This window comes from Pleurodeles waltl, chromosome 4_2 (genome assembly GCF_031143425.1).
Source record: "Pleurodeles waltl isolate 20211129_DDA chromosome 4_2, aPleWal1.hap1.20221129, whole genome shotgun sequence".
NCBI lineage: Eukaryota > Metazoa > Chordata > Amphibia > Caudata > Salamandridae > Pleurodeles > Pleurodeles waltl.
Window position 1 is genome coordinate 796,429,658 of NC_090443.1, and position 25,490 is coordinate 796,455,147.

Here is a 25,490-nt window from a genome sequence, read left to right on the forward strand (position 1 = left end):
TTCTGAATGATCATCTTATTCATTCAACCACCCATCAATGCCATCATCTATTAATTCAGCTATCAATCAATGTATTCACAAACCTGGTTATACATTCAGCCACTCACACATCCTTTCATACATGCTCACTCATTCATAGGTCAACTCATTCTTGCAATCACCCTCTACTTTCTAGCACAAGTGACCACACAAAGTCATCAGTCAATGAAGAAGCACTTTCATTTTAAAGTAAGCCAGACGCATTGGCTTTGCCAATGCTTATATTTGCATTGTCTTCAAAAGTGTTTCCAAGTGAACTATCTACTCTCTTTTACCTCTGCTTTTTACCGTAAGACCACATGTGGACCACATTTGTATAATCACTCATCTAACATCATTCATAGGGCTCTGTTTCAACCTACCCCACTTTGGACATGATTTCATGTTTAGTGGACTGACTACTCTGCTGCAAAGGTGCAGAGTACCCTTCCCGCCAGACTGACTGCCCACATGCTATATGTAGAGTGGGAAACACAGTCATGTTTCCCAACTGAATCTGACGGTCGAAACCCTACACTGAAGGCTCGACAGCGTACACCGCACCGTATGCCCTATCCAGGGCAGAGGGCCTGATATGGTTTTTTTATGTTCAGGATCCCCATGGAAAGCCTAGCAATCGGCAACAGAAAAAATAAAAATGACTCCCACACCATGTTACCAGAGAAATTAGTGCTTGTTTTTGAAAAACAAATACTTTTGCTGAGTGGCTTCATGAAATATAGTGGCCACTCAACAAACTTTCAGCACCTTCAGAGGACGGCTGTCATGATGGTCCCTCTGAAGGTATAGAAGTCCCCACGGGACTAGTGAAAATCTCTAAATACGGTGGGTGGTAGTTGAGCCATGCTAGTAGAGGTAGCGACTTCCACCACCTGGACGGATGATGGGCCACCTGCCAAACTCTAAACCAGGCCCCTAATCCTTTTCCCTTTAACTCTGCTAAATATTGAAACCATTGCCACTCGTCCTCAACTCCCCCCCTTGTCACATTCCCTGTCCTACCTGAAATATCCCCGTTTCCTAACACTCTTCAGCATGATGATAAAAAAAACTTAATTCATCTTTGAAATATATCAGAAATCATTGACAACATCTGTAACTTTTCTGTCCGCATGGGCAAAGCTCTTTGTAAGATGTAGTCTCTACCCATGAAATTCATTGACATCTGCTAATCTGGTACCGATAGTAACTCTCCTTATGCACACGAAATGCCTCACGGTAGCATGTGCTGAACACAAAGAGAAAACCTCAGCTGGGAAAAGATCCCTGTGCACCGCTTGCCATCAGGCCTGAGATACCGAATGCAATAACCTTGATTTGTGTTAGTTGAAGGATACAGAGAACAAGAGACATTAACAGCAAGCACACAACATTACAATCGCTGCAGCTATACCCAGCGTTTTGAGTTGTTTTTTAATATATAAACTCAGTTCCACGGTACCATAAAGCGTTGCACTATTCCTATTCGCCACTGATGCAGTACAGACTGGGAAAAGCAATGGTACAGAATGCTGCACAGGGTGAACACCTGCTGGCTGGGTGCCTCGGGGCCTGAACATGTCTGTTGCTACAGTGTAGCTCTAGGATAGCATAGGCAGGCTGGGGCATACTCACTTTGTGATGAGGTAGATCCTGGAAGATTTGTTTTTCGTGTTTACAGCTAGGTTGCGTGTTTAATGTCATGCTTCTGGCTGCATGCATGGCTGAAAAGGATCCCGAGTGCAGCATGCCAAGGTTTACAGTGTTGTGCTTATAAGCAGCATTCTGCATCGAGGAAATAATGATTTGACAAGGTGTGAACACACATGCTTAGCTCCCTTAAATAAATATTGCACAGACATGACTTAATTCACAAACATATACATTAAAGCGCACAGACTTTGCAGGAAATGAACATTGCAGGTTTTGCTTTTCGCAGAGGAACACAACAGAAGTTATAGGCGAAATGCAAACAACATAACGACATTGCACGCTACAAAATAAACAGAAGGGGCCATTCGGCATTATGTTTACAACCTGTAGACCAGGACAAATAGTCTTTACCCTTAAACAATGGCAAGGAAAGGTAAAACATGGTTATGATTCTTAAGCCATTCCGAGGTCATTTGGGTCTGAAGGAATTAGTGTCAATCTATGTACTTCAAAATAAAAAAATATTATTCCTGGAAACAGCATAAATACATTTTCTTTTTGGCATTGGTGCTAACGCATGTAAAACATGTTTTTCGTGTAGTTAATGTGTACACTTGCAAGTATACACCAATCACATCACTGTGTGATTTGCACAACTGACATGCTAAGATCTCAGCTTTTGAACAAAAGTTTAACAAAACCCGAGAGCAATTCAGGTGGCAACTATGGAGTAATCGAAAAGTGTTTACATAGCTACACTTGCAGTACATTTGTATGGTTGCAACAGACGCCAGTGTGTTCTTTCTATGGAATAACATTTGATGTTTCACCAAGAGGCACGAAATAATTATAGGACTTAAAAAACATACATATTTAAAACTAAAAGTCAGAAAATCATTCAGAGGAAGGCCAAACATACCCTGTCTAACCTTCTAGCTTCTATGTGCCTAAGTAGCTGTTGTCTCCAGTCTGCAGGCATTTTATTACCACTCTCCTCTCCCTTCCCAGGATTGGCCCTGGTCTTCAGGTCCATGCTATCTGGAGGTTTATCGACATAGTTGCCCAGGTTGTAGTCAGAAGGTATCTTTTCAAGTAGGGCAGCCATGGTTGGCCTGGCTGAAACTGGTCTTGTTTGCGCCGTTCCATAACTTTCTGTGCTATAACTTCTTGCAGACAACGGCCTCCTCTGTGTAAGGTTTTTAACTGGATAATTTCCAGTCTGAGGTTTTACTTCTTGGTAGGAGGGGTGCTCATCTTCATATCTGCCGTTCCTCTTGAGGAACTGTGTCTCAGACATTGGTATACTACTTTGGCGCTCTACAGGTCCTCGGTACTGCGGTCTGCCGTACCTATCATTTTGAGGCAGTTCATGGGGCTCATTGACTCGTCTATAGATTGCCATTTCTGTAGCGCTTGCCAATGAATCTGCTCTTCTCAAGAACCCAGGCCTTGAACCTTGGTTTGAAAACTGGGATGGAAGTGTGTCTTCATTTACTGAAGGTTGAGAAAATGAGAACATATGTTCCATGGGGGGATAACCTCGATAGGATCTGGGACTAATCAAATCTTTTGCAAAGTTTTTATTCGGTTGTGGAGCGTAATCTGAAGTCAGTGTAAAAGGTGGCGGTATTCTTTTTTCAGGTTTAACTTCCACTGCCCCTTGTGGATTAAAGCTTTGGTCAAACTGATACACCTTTTTCGTGACAGGTTTTTGCTGATGTTGTCCCTTACCATTTCCATACCCAAGCAGTTCGTCATCGAGCATTGGCACAGACTGACTCCGAGACATACCTTGTTCCAATCCCATTGGTAGATCTGTTCGATCATGGCTTCCTTGCCTGGGCATGCTGGGGTCGTAGTTTTGTAATGGGATATTGTAAACTTTAAATGCCCCAAGATCTATCTCATCAATACTTTGAGACTTCTTGAATCTGCTGGAGCGTATATCTTTCATCAAGGGTGAAAGTCGCTCTGTACTTTTGCTGATTGAAATTGAATTTTTTGCTGACTCTGGACGACAATGCGTGTGTGAAAATACATTGCCCATGCTTCGGTTAGCATTAGAGTCGTGATAATCCCAGGATGGTCGCGATGTAAATGTATTGGGTATTTCAACTGATTGTTGTTGGCCATGATCTTTCCTGTCAGAATATGGGCTATTTGTGGGAGTGGTCTCCAGTTTGGAAGGGAAGGCTGTCCGGTCCTCAAAAGGACTGGGAGTCCTAGTCCAGTTCTGCCAGAGATTCGGGGGAGGCACTTCAGATTCTGGCGTGTTCCTGTGAGTGGGTTGATCAAGTTCTAAGGGAATGCCAACGATTCGGTCTTGTCTAATTAAGGGCCTGCGTCCATGTGCAGATGTGCTTCTTGATTTGGCATTTAAAAGTGGGTTGGTGCTAGGCGTTTTCACTGTATTCTCCTCTGCGACAAATCCCGTGTTGTCATAGTGTGAGTTATCGTTCCAGTTTTCAGGAAAACTCTCATTGGTGGTACGCCTGTCATTTCGCTGCTGCATCGTTCCAGTCGGATCAGAGTCCCTCTGACTAAGTAATGGCTTTGTCTCAATAGGTTGTGGAAAGGACTGCGTAAGCCTGTAAAAATAAACAAAAAATTAATAGCAAATAGCTGCAGGGGCAGAGGCAACCAAGCTACATGGGCAAACAAGGTAAGATCAAGGCACATGGGATGCTTATTGAGCAATATATTTTAACTTTGAACTTATTTTAACTTCTAACAACCCTCAATCATTAATTGTGCTCAGGAAAGCTGCCAAATGGAAGGCATAGTGAGATAATAAGATACTCTTTCACTGGCCACATAATGCAGTTTTTCCTAAGAATAATGAGTGCACTGTAGCTCTTGCTTCACTTTTGATTACCTGTTGTTCCACTTAGGAATGTGTAATTTCGGATGTGCAGTACACAGTGCTGGCTTTCGGGTGGGGCTGCAGCTGCACCTGGTGCTGACTTTGGGGGAGGGGCGCTCTGTTTAAAAATAACTTATGGGTTTAAAAGCATGTGAACCTACTTGTGTGTCCAGCAGTTCCAGGCAACAATAAAAATGTCAAGATAAATTTGGTGATTACTGTTACTAGAGTGGAATTTTGTCTAGTGGCAGTTTTGACTCATCGTAAAGTAGTGCAGCGGGATAATGTGCCTGCTGCAGGAACGGGTACTAAGCACATCAAAACTGAGTGTGAGTGAACTATGAGTGGCTCTTTAAAACAAATTAAATGTATGTCAAAGTGGGACTATGGAGAGATGAGAAGCACTGTTGGAGAATGGTAGCGATGGAATCCGTGGAGAAGGAGGTCATAAGGGGCACCAAAAAAGACTGTCGCACAGGGTGCCACCAACGCTAAAGCTGGCCCGGTAGTACACTGCGCAAGAGAACATTGAGTACAATTGAAATTCTCAGTTAGATTTTTTCTTCTACATTAAGTAGTTACATTAAATCTCGCCTTGAAAATACGAAATACATTAATTAATTAATGTCACTCAACATTAACACTGTATTCTACTGAATGGTATGAATGTGACAAAGGCTAACAAAATAAGACCAAATTTTGAAGACAGCTGTGCATTCTTCCAGTGAACACTGCAGTTTTGGGGATGGACATTGGATTATAATGGTACAGAATGTGCAACAACTATACTCTCATCAGGCAGGTGCAATCGAGGCATTGTAGCTTGATGTAAAATCACCAAGGGGGTAAACAGGAGGGGCATGATATTGTTTTGGGGTAGGGAAAGTTAAAGTTTTGGGTTACTCACGTTCAAGATAATTGAAAAAGGTTCGTACATAGGTTTAGGATGCCCTGAGCAGATTTTCAAGATAACAATTGACTACATAAATGAGTTACATTTAGAGTCATTATATGTAAATATATTTCATATGGCCAACTTGCTAATGTGATATACAGATGACCCAGGAACCTATATTAGATACTACTCTTTAAATTGTATTAGCTCTAGTACTTAATGTGACTATAGGCTGATTAACTTGTAGATTTGCACCACTATGCAATTACATTTTCTCTAAAGGTACTAGGGTCAAGACCAAAACTGCAATTTGTTTCTGGACGACTTAGGGCTACATGTCCGAAGCATTTTTGATTTTGCAAATGCCCTGATTCACTGTTTGCGACAGCAAAAATGCTTTTTGGTATCTACAAAGCCCAAATTGAGGTAACTTGTTACTGAATCACAGTTTGGATCCATTCTCAAATGGGAAGGGACCACCATGGGACCCCTTTCTCTTTGAGAATGGTTGGGAAAATATTTGTTAAGAGTAGGCAATTACACATAAAACATGAAATTTCAAAGTTTATTTTTTTCTTTTTAAGTGCATCTAATTTTCCTTTTGGGAAAATGGGCTGTATTATAAAAAAAGATTGCTTTATTTAAAAGCAATCACAGACATTGTCTGCTGACCCCCCAGCAAGCCACCATCACTGTGATGGCTGCGATTCCTAATGGGACACAAATTGCAACCTACTACATTAATATTCATGAGGTTGAGACCCACAAGAAATCCCAAATAAAACTCAAAAGAGTTTCATACATTACAAACAGTGATTTCCTAATTGCGATTCACAGGAAATTGCAATTAGGAAATCGCTATTTCTAATCTTCATACATGTAGCCCATTGAGAGGTACATTCTTTCTGGCAGCAGGAAGGCCAAAAATCGAGATGTGAACTTTGTTATCATTGGCATCAGTAACTACAAGGGCACAAATTCACCAAAACTGCACAATGTGTATGCCATTGTAACCAAACGCATTGTAGTGCATCCACTAAGACATTTTCCCTCCCTGCATTCAACAGCAGTTCACATTGATTTGTTCATACCAAGAGCGATTCAGTGCACAGCCTCCTTGAATCTTCAGGTTCTTGGAGACGATGAGTATGGCTGTGAAAAGCTCTTGGCACATTTAAAAGAAAATACAGAGGGAAAAGCAAATGTTTTTCCTGACTGTATCTATCATAAAAATGGAAAACAAGGAGCCTTAATCATAATTAACTCTACTTGATAGCACAGAGGATGTAATGCACTGTAGACTGTAATAATCACCCTAAGATAACATGCTTTAGCAAGTAACTTGACAACTGTGCGCATGATTTTGATATTGATTGTAAGGGTCCCGCTATCGGTTTTCCGACTGAAAACCCATCAGCCTCCCTTTTTAGATTTTGTCAGTCTCATCAACTTTAACCTGCCTGAGTCCCACCACTTCAGCTAAGGATTCCCATCCACTGTAATGGTGCCACAGGAAAGAGTGGATGAAGATGGGACTCCAACCAAACTACTGACAAGCAGATTTGGATGTGCCATACCACCAAGCAAAAAGTGGCAGTCCAACCTTCACTTCTATCTTGGCGAATTGAAAGAGGAAGGAGGTGAAAACTCATGTTTTCTCCCGATTGCACTTCCGTTTTTGGCTGGTCATGACTGGACAGGACCCTCTGTCGATTCTGGCAAGGGACCCCAGAGAAAACACGACCCCTTGTCACCGGACATGAAGGTAGGCAATCCGCATTGGCTATGTACATTGCAGGGTCACTGCACATGGGCACGGGACCACTGCAGACATATATACATCTCACAGTATTTATTTAATTACTGTGACATGCATATGTCAGGGACACAGGTGGGTCAGACATGGATGGGGACACACTGGTACACAACACATCTCAAACACATACACAACTGCCATTATGGTGTCATTATTCATTGTCAAATGAATGCTGGCATCAGAATGATGGTACATTCACACTTGTCAACTATGCCGATGTGTGCACATTGCAAGCGGACCTGAACATTCCATGTTGGTCTTGAGTTGTGTGTGTGAGTCAGTATGTGTATGTGTGTGTGTACAATGCGATTGGTTGGGTGAGGTGGAGGGAGGTGTAGTGGATGATGTGGTTGTGTCCGTATGTGTGCCACTTGTATATGGCATGGATGTTGTTGTGCATGTTGTGTTGCTGCATGTTGTTGTATGGCGGTCACTGTCATGATGTGAGTAGTTGTGCTTGTGTGTGAATTATTGGTGTAGATGAGTGTGTTGGGTGTTGTGGTTGTGTCATGTGTGGGTGCAGTGTCACTAGTGTGTCTATGTTGTGTGATGGATGTATGTGTGCTTGTAGCATGTAGATGTTGTATTGTGGTGTAATGGAAATGAATAATGAGGTTTGTTGTGTCATGTGTGGCGTAGGGGGATGCATATGTCAAGGATAGCGTGTGTGTAACTTACCTCTATTCCACAGCCACTGGCATTGTCCGACACTCATTGTGTTCAGCAATGTCCTCCCTCTGCCAACAAACCGGCGGCAGTACACTGCCTGTCCAGCTGTAACATCTAAATATGGCTGGTGGGAACCCACCTGCCTGCCACTAGGATGAGTGGTGATACCCCGAAACCAGTCCCAGGATGCTTGTTTCCGGTCCAGGGAGGACCTGCTCTGGCAGCTTGGGCTGGACTTTTTCCTTGGGGAGCAGGGTCAAGACTCATTTGCATATGGCTGGGTTCAAACTGTGGTGGCGTGATAGGCAAAAAACGATGGATTAAACCCAGATCTCTGTGACTGGGGGTGAATGTTGCATTGTTCAGCATTCCGTCCATCATCTGTTCTTTTTGCTTTTGTCACCCTAAGTGGGAAGGGTATGCCCAGACATGGATCCCATGCTCACTGTGCTGCTGGATTCAAACTAGCCTGGCTGATGAGGGGTGATACCCCGAAACCAGTCCAAGGATCCTTGTTTCTGGTCCAGGAAGACCCTTGCCTGGCAGTCCGGGCCTGACCGTTCCAATAGGGAGCAGGGTCAAGACTGATTTGCATATGGCTGGGTTAAAACTATGGTGGCGTTCTGGGCAAAAAATTATGGATTAAACTTAGATCTCTGTGACTGGGGTTGAATGTTTGCATTGTTCACCATTCTGTCCATCATCTGTTCCTTTTGCTTTTGTCACCCTAAGTGGGAAAGATATGCCTAGACGTGGGTGCCGTGCTCACTGTGCCACTGGATTCAAGCTATCCTGGCTAATAAGGGGTGATACCCCGAAACTGATCCCAGGATGCTTGTTTCTGGTCCAGGATGGACCTGGCCTGGCAGTTCAGGCTGGACTGTTCCCATGTGGAGCAGGGTCAACACTGATTTACATATGGGTGGGTTCAAACTGAGGTGGTGTGGTGGGCAAAAAACGATGGATTACACCCCGATCTCTCTGACTGGGGTTGAATGTTTGCATTGTTCAGCATTCCTTCCACAATCTGATCTTTTTGCTTTTGACGGCTAGGAAGAACTCCATTGTAGCAGTCTTTGGCTCAGGTGCAATACATCTAAATATGGCAGGTGAAACACTGTCAACTTGATGGTTTTCTCGGGCTGGCTGCTGACGCGGCCCGGTAGTAACATCACCAAGCTCTACATCAGGCCCTGTGACTTAAATCTACAATGCGACTTATGAAATTTGACAATAAATATTCTGTACAGGAGTTCTGCTCTATTGTTCCATCAACCCCTGCACAGAGTAGGTGGAAGTTGAGATTTCTTCCACTTATGGACAGAGGCTACATCTTTGTCCTACGGTAATGTCAATCCCCAGTGGTCAACTGTCAAGTAATATGAACTCTTTATTCTCAGACGAACTGCAACAAAAGAAATCACACCATTCTGAGGATTTGAGATCATCATTCTCGTAGCATAGTATTATTATATATTAACAATAGGGTATAGTCGTTGCACTATTCATTTCCTTTTCATTTGCCTTTTAAGCAGTAAAATGCTGATCAATGTTCAATGAGGTTATCTACTTTCACTTAAAAATCTCCGTAAAAGTATAAGTTAAGAGTAATGCCTTCTTTCTTCCTAAAATGTACTCATTTCACTCCTCTGCTGTATAGTTTTTAATCTTTATTAGAAGAAACAGTAACAACTCACTGGCTCATCCACCTAGACAAGTCCGCACCCCCTACAACAGTACCCAGTAACTGGACTCATGTTGACTTCAGTCTGGAAATCCGCTCACCCGGCTCCCCCATCTTTCACAGTGATACCCACATATGCACACTTCACAAGATAATTTCTGACTGGGATTCAGTTCAGTAGGTCATTGACCGAGCATCCATTTAAACTACATCAGTTACTATCTGACTGAGAATCATCCACCACTTGGGTCATCATCTCTACCCAATCCTTTAGATTCTCCTCTATTCTGTCATGAGTCCTAATGCTCCTCAGTCAGAGCTCCTCTGTCAGAGTCAATTTCAGCACATCTGCCATCCATTTCTGTGTTATGCGTCCTCTCCCAGACATCCAGTGTATTTCTATGCCTAATATTGTATGTTTGGTTCTAGGTCTAGTTATTATTCAACATACAGTGAAGCAGTGACCTTTGGAGATGGACACAGGTCACCAGTTTGAGTCGAATCTCCACCTCCTCCCAGTATTCCACGACATGCCAAATGTCCAGGTCATATGTGGCATCTTGCTCATACATTTGTGGCATGTCGAGGGTCTACTAGGCTAAGTCCTGTGCAGCATAATGGGCGGTATATATGTCAGCTGAAGGAAATGAAAGTGTGTCAGTTTAAATCTGGCATTACTAGCCATGTTCTATTCCTATGCATAAGCTTGCTCCCACCTCTGCTAATATAGTTAGTATATCAGGCAACAGTAGTGTTTAGTGGAACGTATGACAACGAAAGTGGCACCAATTCATTAACTTGTACAACCACATTGTGTAACTATTTGTGTGGGATGGACTCATGTAGCAACATTTTCACAGGCACAAGATAGTAAAAGGAAACGTTTAGCTTACCTGTTGCCCCACAGAGAACTATTTACTGATTCTTTCGGGACTGTTTGCACTTTAACCCGTGTATTGGAGGACCCAGAAGAAGCCTGGGAAGGCGAGTAGTCAGAGTAAGTTCCAGAGGACACACTGTTATTCAGACAGTGCAACTTATCCGCTTCGGAGTCATCTGTTGATTCTACAAGAAGTAACAGTAACAATGCTTCTGTTTACAATTTGAACAATAGGCAGCAATTTGATAGGCATCCAAGGAGACACGTTTGTCAAACGCAGTGCATCACTGGTGTCTGTTCTTTACAAGGGAGTCATGTTTCATTTTCCCAATGCAGTGTTTAAGTGGTGTCGTGGGCCCCAGATCTAATGTGTGAGGAGGAGACTTCATTTTCATCAACAGACTTTGATCCAAAACAATAGAGAGGATGTAGGAACGCAGAAAATGGGAAAGACAGGAAAACAGTGACAAAGTGAGAAAACAGGGATACAAAAGAATCTGCAAGAGTTTGAAAAAGAGACAGAAAGTGTGGAAGAGGCGTGGAGTGGAATCACAACAGGTCCGCCTTAGTATTTGACATTCTTGAAATTTGGTAGGCCAGTGGACTTTTTTTTAACACATTAAGCACTGACTAATGTAACATTGGAGTTGCCCGAAGAGTCAGGACTGACTGAATTAACTCAGATGACTTGGAGCCATTCGACAGCTGCAAATTGATTATTCCACAAATTATATTACCTCTAGATCGCCCATTCAAAATGTTACCTTTCTTCTCTTTTCCCAGAAGTACAAGTTTTGGTGGGTACAAAGGAGTCTCCACTAGCGAGGATCTGAGCTCTGCTATTCTCATCTCATTGGGAGCGTGTCCAAAGGAATCCTGAAGAAGGGATTGAAAATAAACAATCACAATACAATAATCTTTATAGAATTAGGAGGCAAAAATATATTTAGAAGTTAAAATTTGCTACTTGCTCCAAAATGAAAATGTAGCCTACTGACTTTCTTAATAATAAAAGAAATTGTAATGTACTAAATACACCTTTATGATGTAACCTACATGCAAACCACATACTGGGACAAAGGGTGCTACACTTAAACTACTGAAATCGTTCTACGAGTCCATTTGGGATCCCTTCAGACTTAGTCGCTATGGATTGTTTCATCTACTTTCCACAGGGAATTGTTACAAGATCTAATAAAATTAAACTTGTGATCAGTAACTGAGCTCTAATTAATTTATTAATGTATTGGTGGTAACAGCTAAGTGTGAAACAGGTATGATAGACATATAGGGGGTTATTACAACTTTGGAGGAGGTGTTAATCTGTCCCAAATGTGACTGATATACCACCAGCCGTATTACGAGTTCCATAGGATATAATGGACTCGTAATACGGCTGGTGGTATATCCGTCACTTTACCGTCACTTTTGGGACGGATTAACACCTCCTCCAAAGTTGTAATAACCCCCTTAGTTTTAATTTAAAAATACACTTACATAGAAATCCAAATTTATGCATGACAGTGTCATCTGAAGAAATATACAGTGCTAGGCAGTGCTGCATTGGGAGCAGAAATCTTACTCGGCTCTAAGAGTTACACACCTTCCAAGAAGGTCACAGAGAAATGTTTTTGGTCAAAATGTACATTCTGCTAATGGCATAAATACATTGCACATTATGTTGGATAATTCAGGTAGGTATAAAGCTACATTGGTAGAATGAAGAGAGACTGCCACTAGGTGTATCAAAGTGCTTGATCAGATTACATTACATAATGTGGTGGCTGTAACACATGTAACAGTAGGTTCAATATGAATATTTAGTGTTATTGTTTCATCAATCAATATACCATTCAGTTTTGGGTGGTTGGCAACATTTGTTTAATGGGGTTCGAGAGAATACATACAATGTAAATAGTGTTGTACTATTATACATTCAACGGGTGAAAAACCTCGTCGGTGTGCATAGGGCTCTAAAACGTGGTAAGAAGCCAGATGTGTGGCCTATGCACCAGAGCTAAAAACATGAGCTACTACATAGACTTAAGACAATCAAACCAGCTTTGTTTTGGAGAGCCAAGTATTTACTATTCCAGGGAAAATATAGAGAGAGTGCAAAACTGAGGGTCACAGACCCAAAACTGGATAACTGAGATAGGGCGGAGAGACCCATCAGGTACATGGGCCGGGTGTCACCATGAGTGGGGGGGAGTCCTGGGTTGTAGTTTAGTCAATCAGGCCGAGTGAGATCATGGGGTGGAGAGTGTGATACCAGCTCTGTGGAGTGGCCTGGAGCAGGTCCACTTAAATAGGTGCTGTCTCGTCAGTCATAGTTGTGAGGAAAGAGCCCCAAACTGCCTTGAAGGCGTAAGGATTATTGTTTAGTTTGTACACTGTGCATTCTTGGTTAGCCACCTTGTGAAGTTCTATTCACCATTCATTGAAGGTAGGTACAGTGGGTTGCCTCAAGTGTTGAAGGAAGCAGGACTTCATCATGGTGAGAGAAGATGCTAACCATCGGAGATTTGGGGTTGTCAAGTCAGGAAGGTCAGAGATGTCATATAGGACTGCAAGTTGTGGTGTGGGAGAGAGCATGAAGGAGCAGTGGCGATGAAGCAAGGACCATACATCTGTCCAGTATCTCCTAAGCATTGGGCATGACCAAAATATGTGGAACAGATTGCAATGAGTGGCAGTGTAGGGCCAGCAATCGTCAGGAGGCAAGAGCTTAGCCCACCTAATCATTCATGGTGACCAATAGAAATCATGGAGGATTTTGAAGTATACGAATTTAAGATGAGATTCTCTAAGGGCCCTGTCACATCCAGCTAGCAAAGACACCCACTCCCTAGGTGAATAGGCTTTGCTGAGTTTTAATTGCCATGTCTATCTTGTTGTGGTACTCGGTGGTCCAGAGTAGGAGAATTTAATTATCACCCAGCAGAGACCGGAGATCACTCCCCGATAACATTCCAGGGTCTGCCAGTATTGTAGAACAGGAGAGGTGAGGTGCTCCAGTGGTGTCATTCCCAGTGTTGCCCGGAGGCAGTGGGCCAAATGGCGGTAATGCCAATGTACGTGGGTTGAAGCCTGAAATCCATTTGGAGCATTCAATCAATCAATCAGTTTTTGTAAAGTGCGGCTACTCACCTGTGAGGGTCTCAAGGCGCTGGGGGGAACCTCATCTGAAGAGCCACGTCTTGAGGTTCTTCCTGAAGGTGGTGAGTGATGGGATTTGCCTGAGGTGCAGGGGGAGGTTGTCCCAGCTCTTTGCTGCAGTGTATGTGAAAGACCGTCCTCCGGTGGTGGTTTTGCACATGCAAGGGACGGTGGCCAGGGCCGTCTGTGCGGAGCGGAAGGATCTGGCGGGGTGTGGAAGGAGACGCAGTGGTTCAGGTAGGCTGGCCCTGCGTTGTGTACGGCGTTGTATGTGTGGGTGAGTAACTTAAAGGTGATTCATTTCTTGACCAGAAGCCTCAGGTGTTGGGAGATGTGTTCTTGGTGTGGGAGGTCCAGGATAAGTCTGGCAGCGGCGTTCTGGATGAGTTGTAGTTTTTTTATGTTTCTAGTCGAGGTTCCGGCGTAGAGAGCATTGCTGTAGTCAAGCTTGCTTGTGACTAAGGCGTGGGTGACTGTCCTGTGGCAGTCTGCTGGGATCCATCTGAAGATCTGAATTTTCCGGAGTGTGTGCCAGCAGGAGGAGGTGACTGAGTTTCCTTGGTGGGTCATGGAGTTGAGGAAGATGCCCAGGTTGCAGGCATGCTCAGTCGGTGCAGGGGGGGTGCTGAGGGATGTGGGCCACCAGGAGTCATCCCAAGCTGAGGTGGCGTTTCCGAAGATGATGAGCTCAGTCTTGTCAGAGTTGAGCTTGAGGTAGCTTTCTCTCATCCAGGTGGCGACGGCTTCCATACCTGAGTGGAAGTTCCTTTTGGCTGTGTCTGGGTCTTCAGTGAGGGAAATGATGAGTTGTGTGTCATCAGCATATGACACGATCTTCATGCCGTGGCTTCTGGCGATGGCTGCTCGAGGGGCCATGTATTCGTTGAACAGTGTGGGACTCAGTGAGGATCCTTGGGGGACTCCGCAATTGACTTCTGGGGGTCTGGATGTGTAGGGCAGGTGTCTGACCATCTGAGTCCTCCCGGAGAGGAAGGAGTGGACCCATTCCAGGGTTCTTCTGCAGATTCCTATGTTGTAGAGTCTGGTCAGTAGAGACCTATTGGAGACTGTGATGAAGGCTGCTGAGAGGTCACGGAGTATGAGTGCTGCAGTGTGGCAGCGGTCTAGGAGTAGTCAAATGTCATTGGTGGCTGCCAGGAGGGCTGTCTCAGTGCTGTGGTTGCTCCGGGAACCAGACTGGGAGCAGTCCAGGAAGTTGTTGGCCTTAGTTGTGCATTGATTGCTTTTTCAAGTACTTTGGCGGGGTAGAGATGCAGCGAGATGGGCCAGAAATTCTTTAATTCTGATTGGTCGGCCGAAGGTTTCTTCAGGAGATGGCGTATTTTGGCATGTTTCCAGTCGTCGGTGAAGATGCCAGTGTTGATGGAGCAGTTCATTGTGTTTCGGAGCTCAGGGGCGATGAAAGTGTTGGCTCTGATGTATATGTGTTGCGGGCAGGGGTCCATGAGGGCTCCGGAGTGGGTGCTGTTCATGATGCTGACTGTTTCCTCCGTGGTGAGCGTGGACCAGCTGTGGATGGTCTGGGTGGATTCTGGGGTGGTGGGTCAGTTGCAGGTTCTGGTGTCAGGATTTGCCGGGAGGAAGCTGTCGTAGATGTCCTGGATCTTGCAGTGGAAAAACATGGCAAGTTTGTTGCAGAGGTCCTGTGACGGGGATGCTGGTGGCTTCGGAGGGAGGATTTGTAAACTCGTTGATGACTGAGAAGAGTTACTTAGAGTTGTGTGAGGAGGAGTTGATGCGATCCCGGAGTGCGTCCTTCCTTGCGTTCTTGATGTTTCGGCAGGGGTTGCAGTTCTGAAGGAGGCGAGGTCTTCGATGATTTGGCTGTTCCTCAATTCTTTCTCTAAACATCTGCAGGTACGCTTTGATTCTTGGGGTTCGGTGGTGAACCAGCTGGCTTTCTTATGTAGATGTTTGGCCGATGTCAGCCGGAGGAGGGCTAGAGTGTCAGCGCATTCAGTGATCCATGCGTGCTGCTGTGTTGGTGTCATCGGAGGGAGGAGGGAGGGATTTGGTGAGAGGTGAGGTGAGTTGCTTGTTGGTGATTTAGTTCATTTCCTGTGAGGGGTCCTGGGGGTGTGGGTGCGGCTGCTGGGTGCAGTGATTGTGAAGTGTATGCAGCAGTGCTCAGTCCAGTCTCGGGTGGAGATGGTCTCGATGGTGGCCTGGTTGCTTAAAGGTGAAGATGGGGTCCAGTGTGTGTCCTGTGATGTGATTGGGAGCACACACCAGCTGTCTGAGGCCGAGGGTGGCAAGGCTGTCGAGTAGAGCGGTGGTGTTTGGGTCGGCAAAGTCCTTGAGGTGGAAATTCAGGTCACCGAGGAGGAGGTAGTCGTCTGACGCCAGGGCCTGGAGGTAGTGATGTCTACAATGTCATCTGTGAATGTTGGGCGGGGGTCGGGTGGCCTATAAAACAGGGTACTACAGATGGAGGAGTTGTGGTTGGAGTGGACCAGGAAGTGAAGGTGATCCATGGTCATGCATTGTTCTTCTAGGACGGCCTTGACATGTAGTAAGGACTTGTGTATGATGGTGAATCCTCCACCCGGGCCGGAGGACCGGTCACTCCTTAGGATGATGTATCTGTCGGGAATGGCAATGGCAATGTCTAGTCCTTAGGTGGGGTTGGTCCAGATCTCGGTAAGGAAGCTGATGTCCGGTCGGGCGGTGTCGATCAAATCCAGGAGTTCGGTGGTGTGTTTGTGGAGGGAGTGGATGTTCAGGAGCAGGCAGTTGATGGGGTTGGGGAGGATGTTGGTATCTGTGTGTGGAGAGTACCTTCAGCTTGTTGAGGCTGGCGCTGAAGTTGCAGATCCTGCAGGTGAAAGGTCTGTGGGTGTCCTTGGGGGAGATGGTGCAGCAGTTGCTGAGACGTCCAGTGTTTAGGCGGAGGAGGGTCTCAGCATTGTAATTTTTGCTGACCAGGGGGTGGTTTGACTGAGATCCAGGGTTTCTGGTGCTGGGCGCGGTCCGGGCATGGACAAGCGCAGACGGGCTTGCCTTCGGTGTGCCAGCGGCGTGGCCATGCTGCGGCCGCCATTAAGAAGGGGAGGGGGCTGGGGGAGCAGTCAGTTGGGAGGTGGGAGGCCAGGAAAGGTGCTTTGTGGGGGTAGAGGGTGGGGCTGCAAGGACCAGAGCAGTGCAGAAGGGGAGCAGAGGAAAGGAAGAGAGATGGAAAGAAAAGGAAAAACAAGTGAAAAAAGGTAGAAAAAGCAAGAAAAGCAAGAGTTAAAGGGAGACAGAGAGAAAATACTTACTTGTGATGGCCACTAGACCACCAGGGATGAGGCGCAGGGACAAGCCTGCGGGTGGAGGAGGGCCTCGAACTGAGAGTCGGGAGGCTCTCAGTTCATCCCAGGCAAAAGGCAGAGGCAGCAGCAACAGCAGCCAGAGGAGCTGGGGAGGGCAGCAGACGCTGAGCATTGGGAATGTCTTCAGTATGCTGTTGCTATACATTTGTTCCACTCGATGCAGCTCCGTTTATGCCCAGACTCCCAAAAGATTGGCGTTCCACCAATGCACATAGCAGCATTGTTCCATAACGGCACCTCCAGGTGTAAGAATGGGGCTATACCCACTAATCTTTATGCCTCTTCCCAAGCCATCACTGATGCTGCTAGAACAGGGTTAGAGGCCATTGCTCGATGGGAGAAAGATAGGTAAGGTGGCAGAGAGGCAAGCAAAGCTTCATAAATCCATGAGTTATGCAGTCGAGTTGGAATGTTTTTCCTATGAGGCAATACTCAGAAGTTTGTGGAAAGAGTATTTAGGTGCTATATATTGAACCAGAATATGGATTTTCAACATAATATAGGCATTAGCTGTTGTCAGGGAGAAATCAAAGGGAAAGGATACATTATTTGCGATTATAACAGATTCAGTGCAAGTATATAGCACGGGCCTGTAAATCTCTAAATCATGGTTATCATGTGAGGACCATTACAGATCATTCCAGTAACTTCTATCACACCCTTTGTTGCCTCTGAAATGTTGTTCAGTCACATAGAGAACGTCATGACACAAATAGGCTATGGCTTCTAAAAAGAGAAAACTGTCCTCTTTATGAATCACACTTAATCTCGATGATCTCAACAACCTACTACTGTCTGATTAAGGGACAAGGATAGTGTGAAAAAGTGGATGGTCTTCCTTCCTTTGACACCTCTCAAAAAGTGCTGAGAGAAAGTGCATGGAGAAGAGAGGTAGTCATTCAAAGCCCACAGCTTACTGAACAGAGTTTGAGTACAACTGTAGAATTTCTTTCTTCATTTGCTTTCAATGAACGGATGGGAAGCAAGAGATTCTCAGAACTAGTGTTGCTAGGCTTATTTCTCCAGTGAACAGTATTCACACCTCCCACTCAGCGAACATATGGAGGTGCTCGGTGCCTCCCACATGGGTTTGAGTGTAAGTGTGCTTCGCAAGTCTCACATAAACTGAGCCCTCTACACATTTCTAAGGACACACAATTGCAGTACTTTGTGATGAAGAAGTGCCTTTGCATATGAGGCAGTAAACATACTAGGTTGCAGCTGCGTGCATGTGGTTAGGTTAGGTTAGTTAAGCATTTGAATAGTGTACCTTTAATCCCACAGTTTTTTGTTTTCCATTACTGATGTGCCGCTAAACCAATCATTTTATCCACAAGGAGAGGAGAAAACTTTTCAGTCACTGCCTAAACTTGACATCGACCCTAAATGACTGAAGGAAAAAAGGGGAAGACTGATCAATAAGGTATAACCACACTTACGGTGCCGATTAAATTCAGGAATCTTAAAAAACTGCATTTGTAGAGATGAATACATGCTGTAAAGCAACAAAATACCTTTAAAAAAAAAGTAAAAATCAGGTAAAGGGTCATTCCAGCTCAGTGAATGATAAAAGAGACTTAAATGCGAGTCTTGTTGTGCTAGGCAACAAATTGAACAACTTCAGCACCATTACTGAGATTTTAGGTTTCAGGCTATGATTTGTGTTCAATGTGACTCACAGATTCTTCGCAGTCTTAATTGGCATTGGGCTTTCACCCAGTTCCATAAACCAGAATATAGGGCTTCAGAAATCACTACTGCCCATACCACAATAACTTCAGTTTTGTCCATGTTATGTCTGATCAAGTTGCTGCCCTTCGAGTCTTAGACTGTCACCAAAAGCTGTTGAAATTCGGAGCTGGTAGAACTTGGGTCCCTTTGAAGATGGAGGAAGGCTTGGAAGTAATCTTCATGCAAATAAAGGTGGAAACGGTGGCCAAGATGCTCAGTAGAGGCATAGACAGTCATGAAGTCATTCATGAGTGAATGAATGACTGTCTAAATCTGTAGAACGCAAGGCCACTCAGAAAGTGTCCCGGTGCTGCAGACAGATCCCAATCACGGAATGGGCCAGAGCATGCTAAACAGGTGGATTTTTCACATTTTACGAAAACACTACTCATTCGGCAAGTTCTTAAAATAAAAAGGGAGATGATTCCACGCCTAGGCAGTCATGACAGAGAAAGAAGACCCTCCTTTCCTCCGGGGTTTATAATGATAAACCAGCAGCAACTTGGCATCACCAGAGCGCAGAGTCCACACTGGAAAATACTGCCCCGGCCCCGTGCATAAAACGCTCAGAGAGTTTAAACCAATATTTTGAACACAATTCCCTTCCTGACCAGGAGCAAGTGAAACTTTTCCAAATACAAAGAAGTGGAGGTCGGTCTGGAAAGTTTGAATAAAAGACAGGCTGCTATATTCTGCACAACTTGCATACCACGAATCAGGTAATCAGGAAGACCCAGGCAAGGTACATTTGAATAGTACAGATTGGAGATAATCAATGCCTTCACAATTAACTTTTGTGCATCCCAAAGGAGAAAGACCGGAAACCTTTTAATGTTTTCATCGTCCAAATACAAGACCCCACAACCGAAAAGAATTGAGCCTTAAAAGAGAGGTGAGAGTCAAACAAGACCCTCAGATTTCTGGCAACCTCAGAAGAAGAGGAGGGGGTAGATGGGCATTCCCTCAGCTAACTACCTGTCCATTCTGGCATCGGTTGGAACCGAACAAGAGCACTATTGTCTTATCTGGGTTGTACTGTAAATTATTAGGTCTCATCCAGCTCATAACTGTCTGCATACAAGCCGAAAAGACCCCTTAGCAGAGGCAGAATCACCCTCGTAAGAGAACAGTAACTGTATATCATCCACATAAAAGATATTTCAATACCAATGGGTTTCACTAGTAGGGCATGAGCATGTGGTATAGTGGGAAATTGGGTTATTAGTTGCAAGGAATGTAAGTCGATCACAAGTAATAAAGCCACAATTTTCTCTTTACTGGGAACCAAGTGCCCTACTGTATTGCTTGACTCTCTCAGGGTAAGGAAGCATGCAGCCCAAGGCCTACTTAGGAGAGTAGTGTGGGCTAGTACCCCCAGTTCACTGGTACACAACAGCACTCGATAAATCATTCTTCAGTCAGTGCTTTTTCTTATAAAAGAATGTGACATTGTACCCTCTGGGGGGCCCATTTCAGCCTCTTCTCTGGTACCAAAACCTGACTCTGCCACTGATCAGAATTAGTGGAGCTTCATTCAGCTAGTGCCTACATCCTTCCCCTGTTTGAAGAATTTTTGCACAATATTAATGAAAATGACTTGTGATGACTTTCTTAGTCAAGTTCAGTGTTCAAGCTTAGGCTCATTCATGGAGCAACCTTTCCAGGGGTCCTAAGGTCCATTAGAGGCCCCACACTTCTCAGGCATGTTTAAATCATGAGCAAAGTGGGCTACTGCCCAGGGCTCCACTGTTTTTAGTCTCAGCACACCGATTAGGGACTCATCATATCACTGAGTCTGCCATATCCTTTTGCAAGGCTTTCTAGGTAATCTCAAACATTGAATAAAGAGAGAGCTGTAAATTATATTTCTGGACACAAAGCTCCAGATTTTCTTGTGCGTTCTTTGTGGACACTTGTGAAATAATCTAAATCATCATGGACTGTCGACTGAGGCTAACCTCCTCTAGCAGCACAGAACATCATTCATTCCCAAGAAAAACTGTAAACACTAGCCAGCAATGTGCATTTTACAGTACAATTTTCAAATTAGTTAGCTAATAAAATAGCATGTTTTACAGGTAGTTCCTATGCAGCTCTTGTGAAACAATAAAAATAATTTTAGGATTTCCAAGACCCCCCCCCCTCCTCCTGGGTAACAACTGGAAGCAAACTGGAACATTTTCCAATCCAAATGCTCCAAAAAGTGCATAACAAGATATTGACTTTAGGGGCAGTTGAAGTAATATGGTATGCCATTTGACATAGCCCCTTCCACTGCCAAGACAATATCAACTTTCATTTTTCTTAGTTTCTCTTTTTCATCCCCTTCACTTTTCCATGGTTCCCTTTCCATAAATATTTGTAGATGTATATTAAAACTGAAAAATCTACTTGTAGGTGGCAAAGTGGAAAAATGTAAACTATGCCAAGTCAGTGGATAGCAGGCTTATCGCTCAGGCTAACCAGCTATTACTGGCTCAGAAACCAGAGCTACGTCTCAGGTTACAGAGATGTTACAGGCTCAGACAACAGGAGTATCCTTGAGGTGACACTAATTGTTCGGGTTCGGGCCTCTTTGCAGTAATGATAACAGTGCCATTAAAATGATTTATCAATATAGATGATGACCCGTTTCGACCTGAATCATATAACAACAGCCATAGTTGCAGTTACTAACTCAGCATGAATATGTTCCAACATCTGATATAAACATTTTAAGGAAATGCAATAATTGTGTTCCCACATATCAGCTTGCCAGTTTCTGAAAACAATAAGTATTTGTTCTTGTTGGACCCGCCCTTTTTGCAGGGTCATTCCTAAACTTTTTGCCTCCTTCCGCCTATTTTTTTAAACAGTTTTTGTTGGCTTTAGGACTATGGGCACCTTACCACTGCTAACGAGTGTTAAGGTGTATATGCTCTCTGTCTAAATTGTATTTGATTTATTAGTAAGTCCCTAGTAAAGTGCACCAGAGCTGCCCACGGCCTGTAAATCAAATGCCACTAGTGGGCCTGCAGCACTGACTGTGCCACCCACATGAGTAGCCCTGTAAACATGGCTTAGACCTGCCACTGCAGTGTCTGGCTGTGCAGTTTTAAACTGCCAAGTCGACCTAGCAAGTGTACCAACTTGTCAGGCCCAAACCTTCCCTGTTTGTACATGTAAGGCACCCCTAAAGTAGACCCTAGGTAGCCCCATGGGCAGGGTGCAGTGTATGTTAAAGGTAGGATATGTACCAATGTGTTTTACATGTCCTGACAATGAAATACTGCCATATTCGGTTTTCACTGTTGCAAGGCCTATCTCCCTCATTGGTTAACATGGGGACTGCCTATGAATACCTTTTAAGTGTAGTTTCCCATTGGCAGCAGATTGAGGCACGGAGTTTAGGGTCACTGAACTCACAATGTACGATACATCTTTTGGTAAAGTTGGTTTTTAGATTGTCAGTATGAAAATCACACTTTTTAGAAAGTGGCCATTTTTAGGCTTAACCATTCTGGTCTTCTGCTTGCTTGTGTATTCCATATATGGGTCAGACTGACAGTTAGGTTGTTGTGAATTCCCTCTAGACAGTGACACAACAAAAGAAGCTGGGGTGTAGCCTGCATAACCTGATGAGTCTCCTGGGCTAGAGTGGGGAGGGAGAAGCTGACACTTGTACCTGAAAGGGCTGTGCCTGCTCTCACACAACGCAGTCTCCAACCCTATGGTGTGTGGCTGGGGCCATGCGTGGGCAAGACAGGATCTTGTGAACAGAGACTTTCCTTTGAAGTTTGCCTTCTTCAAAGGCAGAAAGGTGTATAAGTAGGAGACCCAAAACCCCAGATTTTTAGATCACTTGTGGGCCAAGAGGAACCTCTGCCAAGGGGAAGAGCTTGAAGTTTGAATAGGACCTGCCATTCTGCCTGTTGCTTTGCTGTGCTGGCCTGCTGCTGCTTCTGCCTAAGAGGGAAAGGACTGGCCTCTGCTTTCTACAATCCTGCTGGTGAAATGTCTCCAAGGGCTTGGACTAAGCTTGCCTCCTGTTAAGAAGTCTAAGGGACAGCAAAGACTTCACTTACCAGCATCTGGGTCTACTTACTGCACCAGGTGGTCCATACTCAAGTCTCTGGGCCCCTGGGAGTGAAAGCTAGTTGAAACACAAGAAAAACCAGTGCACCGACTCCGGACGACGCCCAGACCGATGCCACTGCTTGAGACTGCAAAATCACGTGCAACTGAAGCGGAGGTCCCCGCTGGAGGGCTGCGATGGCCCCACCAACATCGCAGGCCTGACACTGCTGCAGCCTCGCTGAAGTTCCATGACTTCATGAGACAAGAGTGCGTGTCACCGACATCCATGACACCTGACTCCGTTGAGGTGCCTGCAGTGCCGTGGCATGACCGCAACCCCGTGAGGTCACCCCACAGCATCTTGACCCATCAGACAACGACCCTGCTGGAGTGTAAGGAACCGATACTTCGCACTGACGCTGCATCACCTCCCCTGCTCCACAGTAAGGAACCGACGCCGCACCGGATCCAGCGATGCCTCGCCTCACCGACTCCGTGCTCCTGCTTGTTTCTTCAATAACAAAGGTACTGTACCCCGGGGTCCGTGTGACTCTGTGACGGGCACCATTGGCACCAGATTGTTGGGAACGACTCTGTCACGATGCCACAATAACTCTAAATTGAAGAATTAGTGTTTCTAAGTGCTATATTCAAATTTAATCTTTAAAAATTCTTAACTTTCCTTGTGTATGTTGGATTTTTCGTTGTTTTGGTCTTGTTTGATTTAGATTAATATTGTCTATTTTTCTAAACTGATGTTGAGTCCTTTTGTGGTATTTTCACTGTGTTACTGTGTGTGTTTGTACAAATACTTTACACATTGCCTCTGAGATAAGCCTGACTGCGTGTGGCAAGCTACCATGGGGGTCAGCAGGGGTTATCTGAGCTGTGCATCCCCCTTACCCCGACTAGAGTGAGGGTCCCTGCTTGTACAGAGTGCAAACTGACTGCCAGCCATAGACCCCATTTATAACAGTTCTGAAATGCAATCGTTTTATTTTGACTGAATAAAGTTAGTTCTTCTGCTATGGTCCAAGTTTGGCACAAAGATCCCTGGATGTCAAAACTTTTGAAACTTAGTTGTAACTGAGTAATATGTAGCTTGCAATCTTCTTTGCTACCTTCACTGTAGTGCAATGTTGGACTGGGCTTGCTTTTTTTGTTCTATGCATGAAGTAGTAGAATTTGTTTGAGAGAGAGTTTGTTTGATCCGGTGGAAGATCCTTCTCCCACCTTGCCGCCAAAACCTGGAACTCCTGACCTTTAGGAAACGACTCAAGACCTGGCTATTCGAGCAGTAGCAACTCCTCCCCCTCCCCCCAGCGGCTTGATACCCTAACGGGTGAGTAGCGTGCTTAACAAGTGATTGATTGATTGACTGAGAAAGGGGATAGGATTATTTATTTTTCCTCCGAGCAGCAGCATCATGTGCCTTTTGGATTCAATATTGAATACAAGTGTCCAGCCTAGCATACAAATGCCTGCTAACTATATGACTGAATAGTAAGGCATCTAGGTTTTAAGGTCTGTCGCTGATTTAGAGTCAGTTTGGTTGATCCACCAGTTGACGTCGCCAATAACCAATATTTTGTGAGTGAAGGTGTGTAAACTTAAGGCCCGTTCAAGGATATCATTCAAGAATGTAAGATTTAGCCTGCAGGGTGATATAGCGCAGCTGTGATGAAGGAACTGTTTGCATGTGCTGTCATGCACTCGAACAATGAGTAAAACATGGTTGTATTTCCATACATTGGGTTCAGTGGTATAAGTAAGTGCTTCTCCCCCTACCCTCGACATGTCTGTTTGTTTGTATGTACGTCCTAACAATGACAAATAGGATACAGGAGGTTCTGTAATGTCTATTTCAGCAGCTGTCCACTCTCCAAGGCTAACTTCACCTGAACTGACGGCCTTCATCAGCATCATGGAGCCCTTCGGCAGGACTTTCCTTCCAACAGTTTGAAACAGCGCAAACAATGAATGCCTAATGTTAATGATTTTAGTTATAGGTTACATGTATAGGTTTGCAATACCATGTCCGAATCAGAGTCAGTTCAGAGGCTATTGCGATGGTGACTGCTGCACTCATAATTAACATGCCATACCGTAAACTAGCATCATGTTAGAAGTCCTGTTGCTATATTGTGCATGAAATATGACACACGTAAAACATGCATGTATGAACAACATCTACTGGAGGCATTGCCAATGGATGCCTTGATACACTGGAGTGCCATGACAATCGGTTTTAGAAAACAAACAGCTTGCACGGCATTTCAATCTAGAACATACTGCAATTAGAAGAACATTGCATGTTAAGTTCCTGATTGTACCTCTGAGCGCTTCATTTGGTCCTCTTTCTCCTTCCTTTTTGGGATATCCAAAGACGAGCTATGAGTGTTGCCTGAGTCAGACAGCTGGCTCTTTAGGAAGTCTTTGTTCTCCCTCTTTGCAACCTGGAATCCCAACAGTGTGTTGTGAAACTGGGGAAACTTTGAGACACTTCGAAGAGTAGTACAACGAGGATTACAAGGATTTATTCTTATTTAGGGAGGCACAACTATGCTCAATCATGTGCTCTGAACATTTTTTCCAATCTGACACTGTGTCAAAACATTCTTTATTTATCCTTGATTACAGGGCAAAATGTTGACTTTAGTCAACGGGAAATATTAGATTCCGATTTAAATACTGGATGAGGTTCATGCAGTAGAAACTGTATATCTTCTGTCGG

General features: G+C 44.5%; 1 protein-coding gene across 1 annotated transcript in view; it reads right to left on the reverse strand.

The window, feature by feature from the left end:
* LRRC7 (leucine rich repeat containing 7) overlaps positions 1 to 25,490 on the reverse strand; it is a 1,681,735-nt gene that overhangs the window by 219,067 nt on the left and 1,437,178 nt on the right. Inside the window, exons 19-23 of the mRNA XM_069232450.1 lie at positions 25,090 to 25,212; positions 11,243 to 11,354; positions 10,492 to 10,663; positions 2,591 to 4,259; positions 1,654 to 1,803 (exon numbers count right to left, since the gene is read on the reverse strand). Of these exons, the coding sequence (XP_069088551.1) occupies positions 1,654 to 1,803; positions 2,591 to 4,259; positions 10,492 to 10,663; positions 11,243 to 11,354; positions 25,090 to 25,212 (2,226 nt within the window). The remainder of the gene's footprint in view (positions 1 to 1,653; positions 1,804 to 2,590; positions 4,260 to 10,491; positions 10,664 to 11,242; positions 11,355 to 25,089; positions 25,213 to 25,490) is intronic.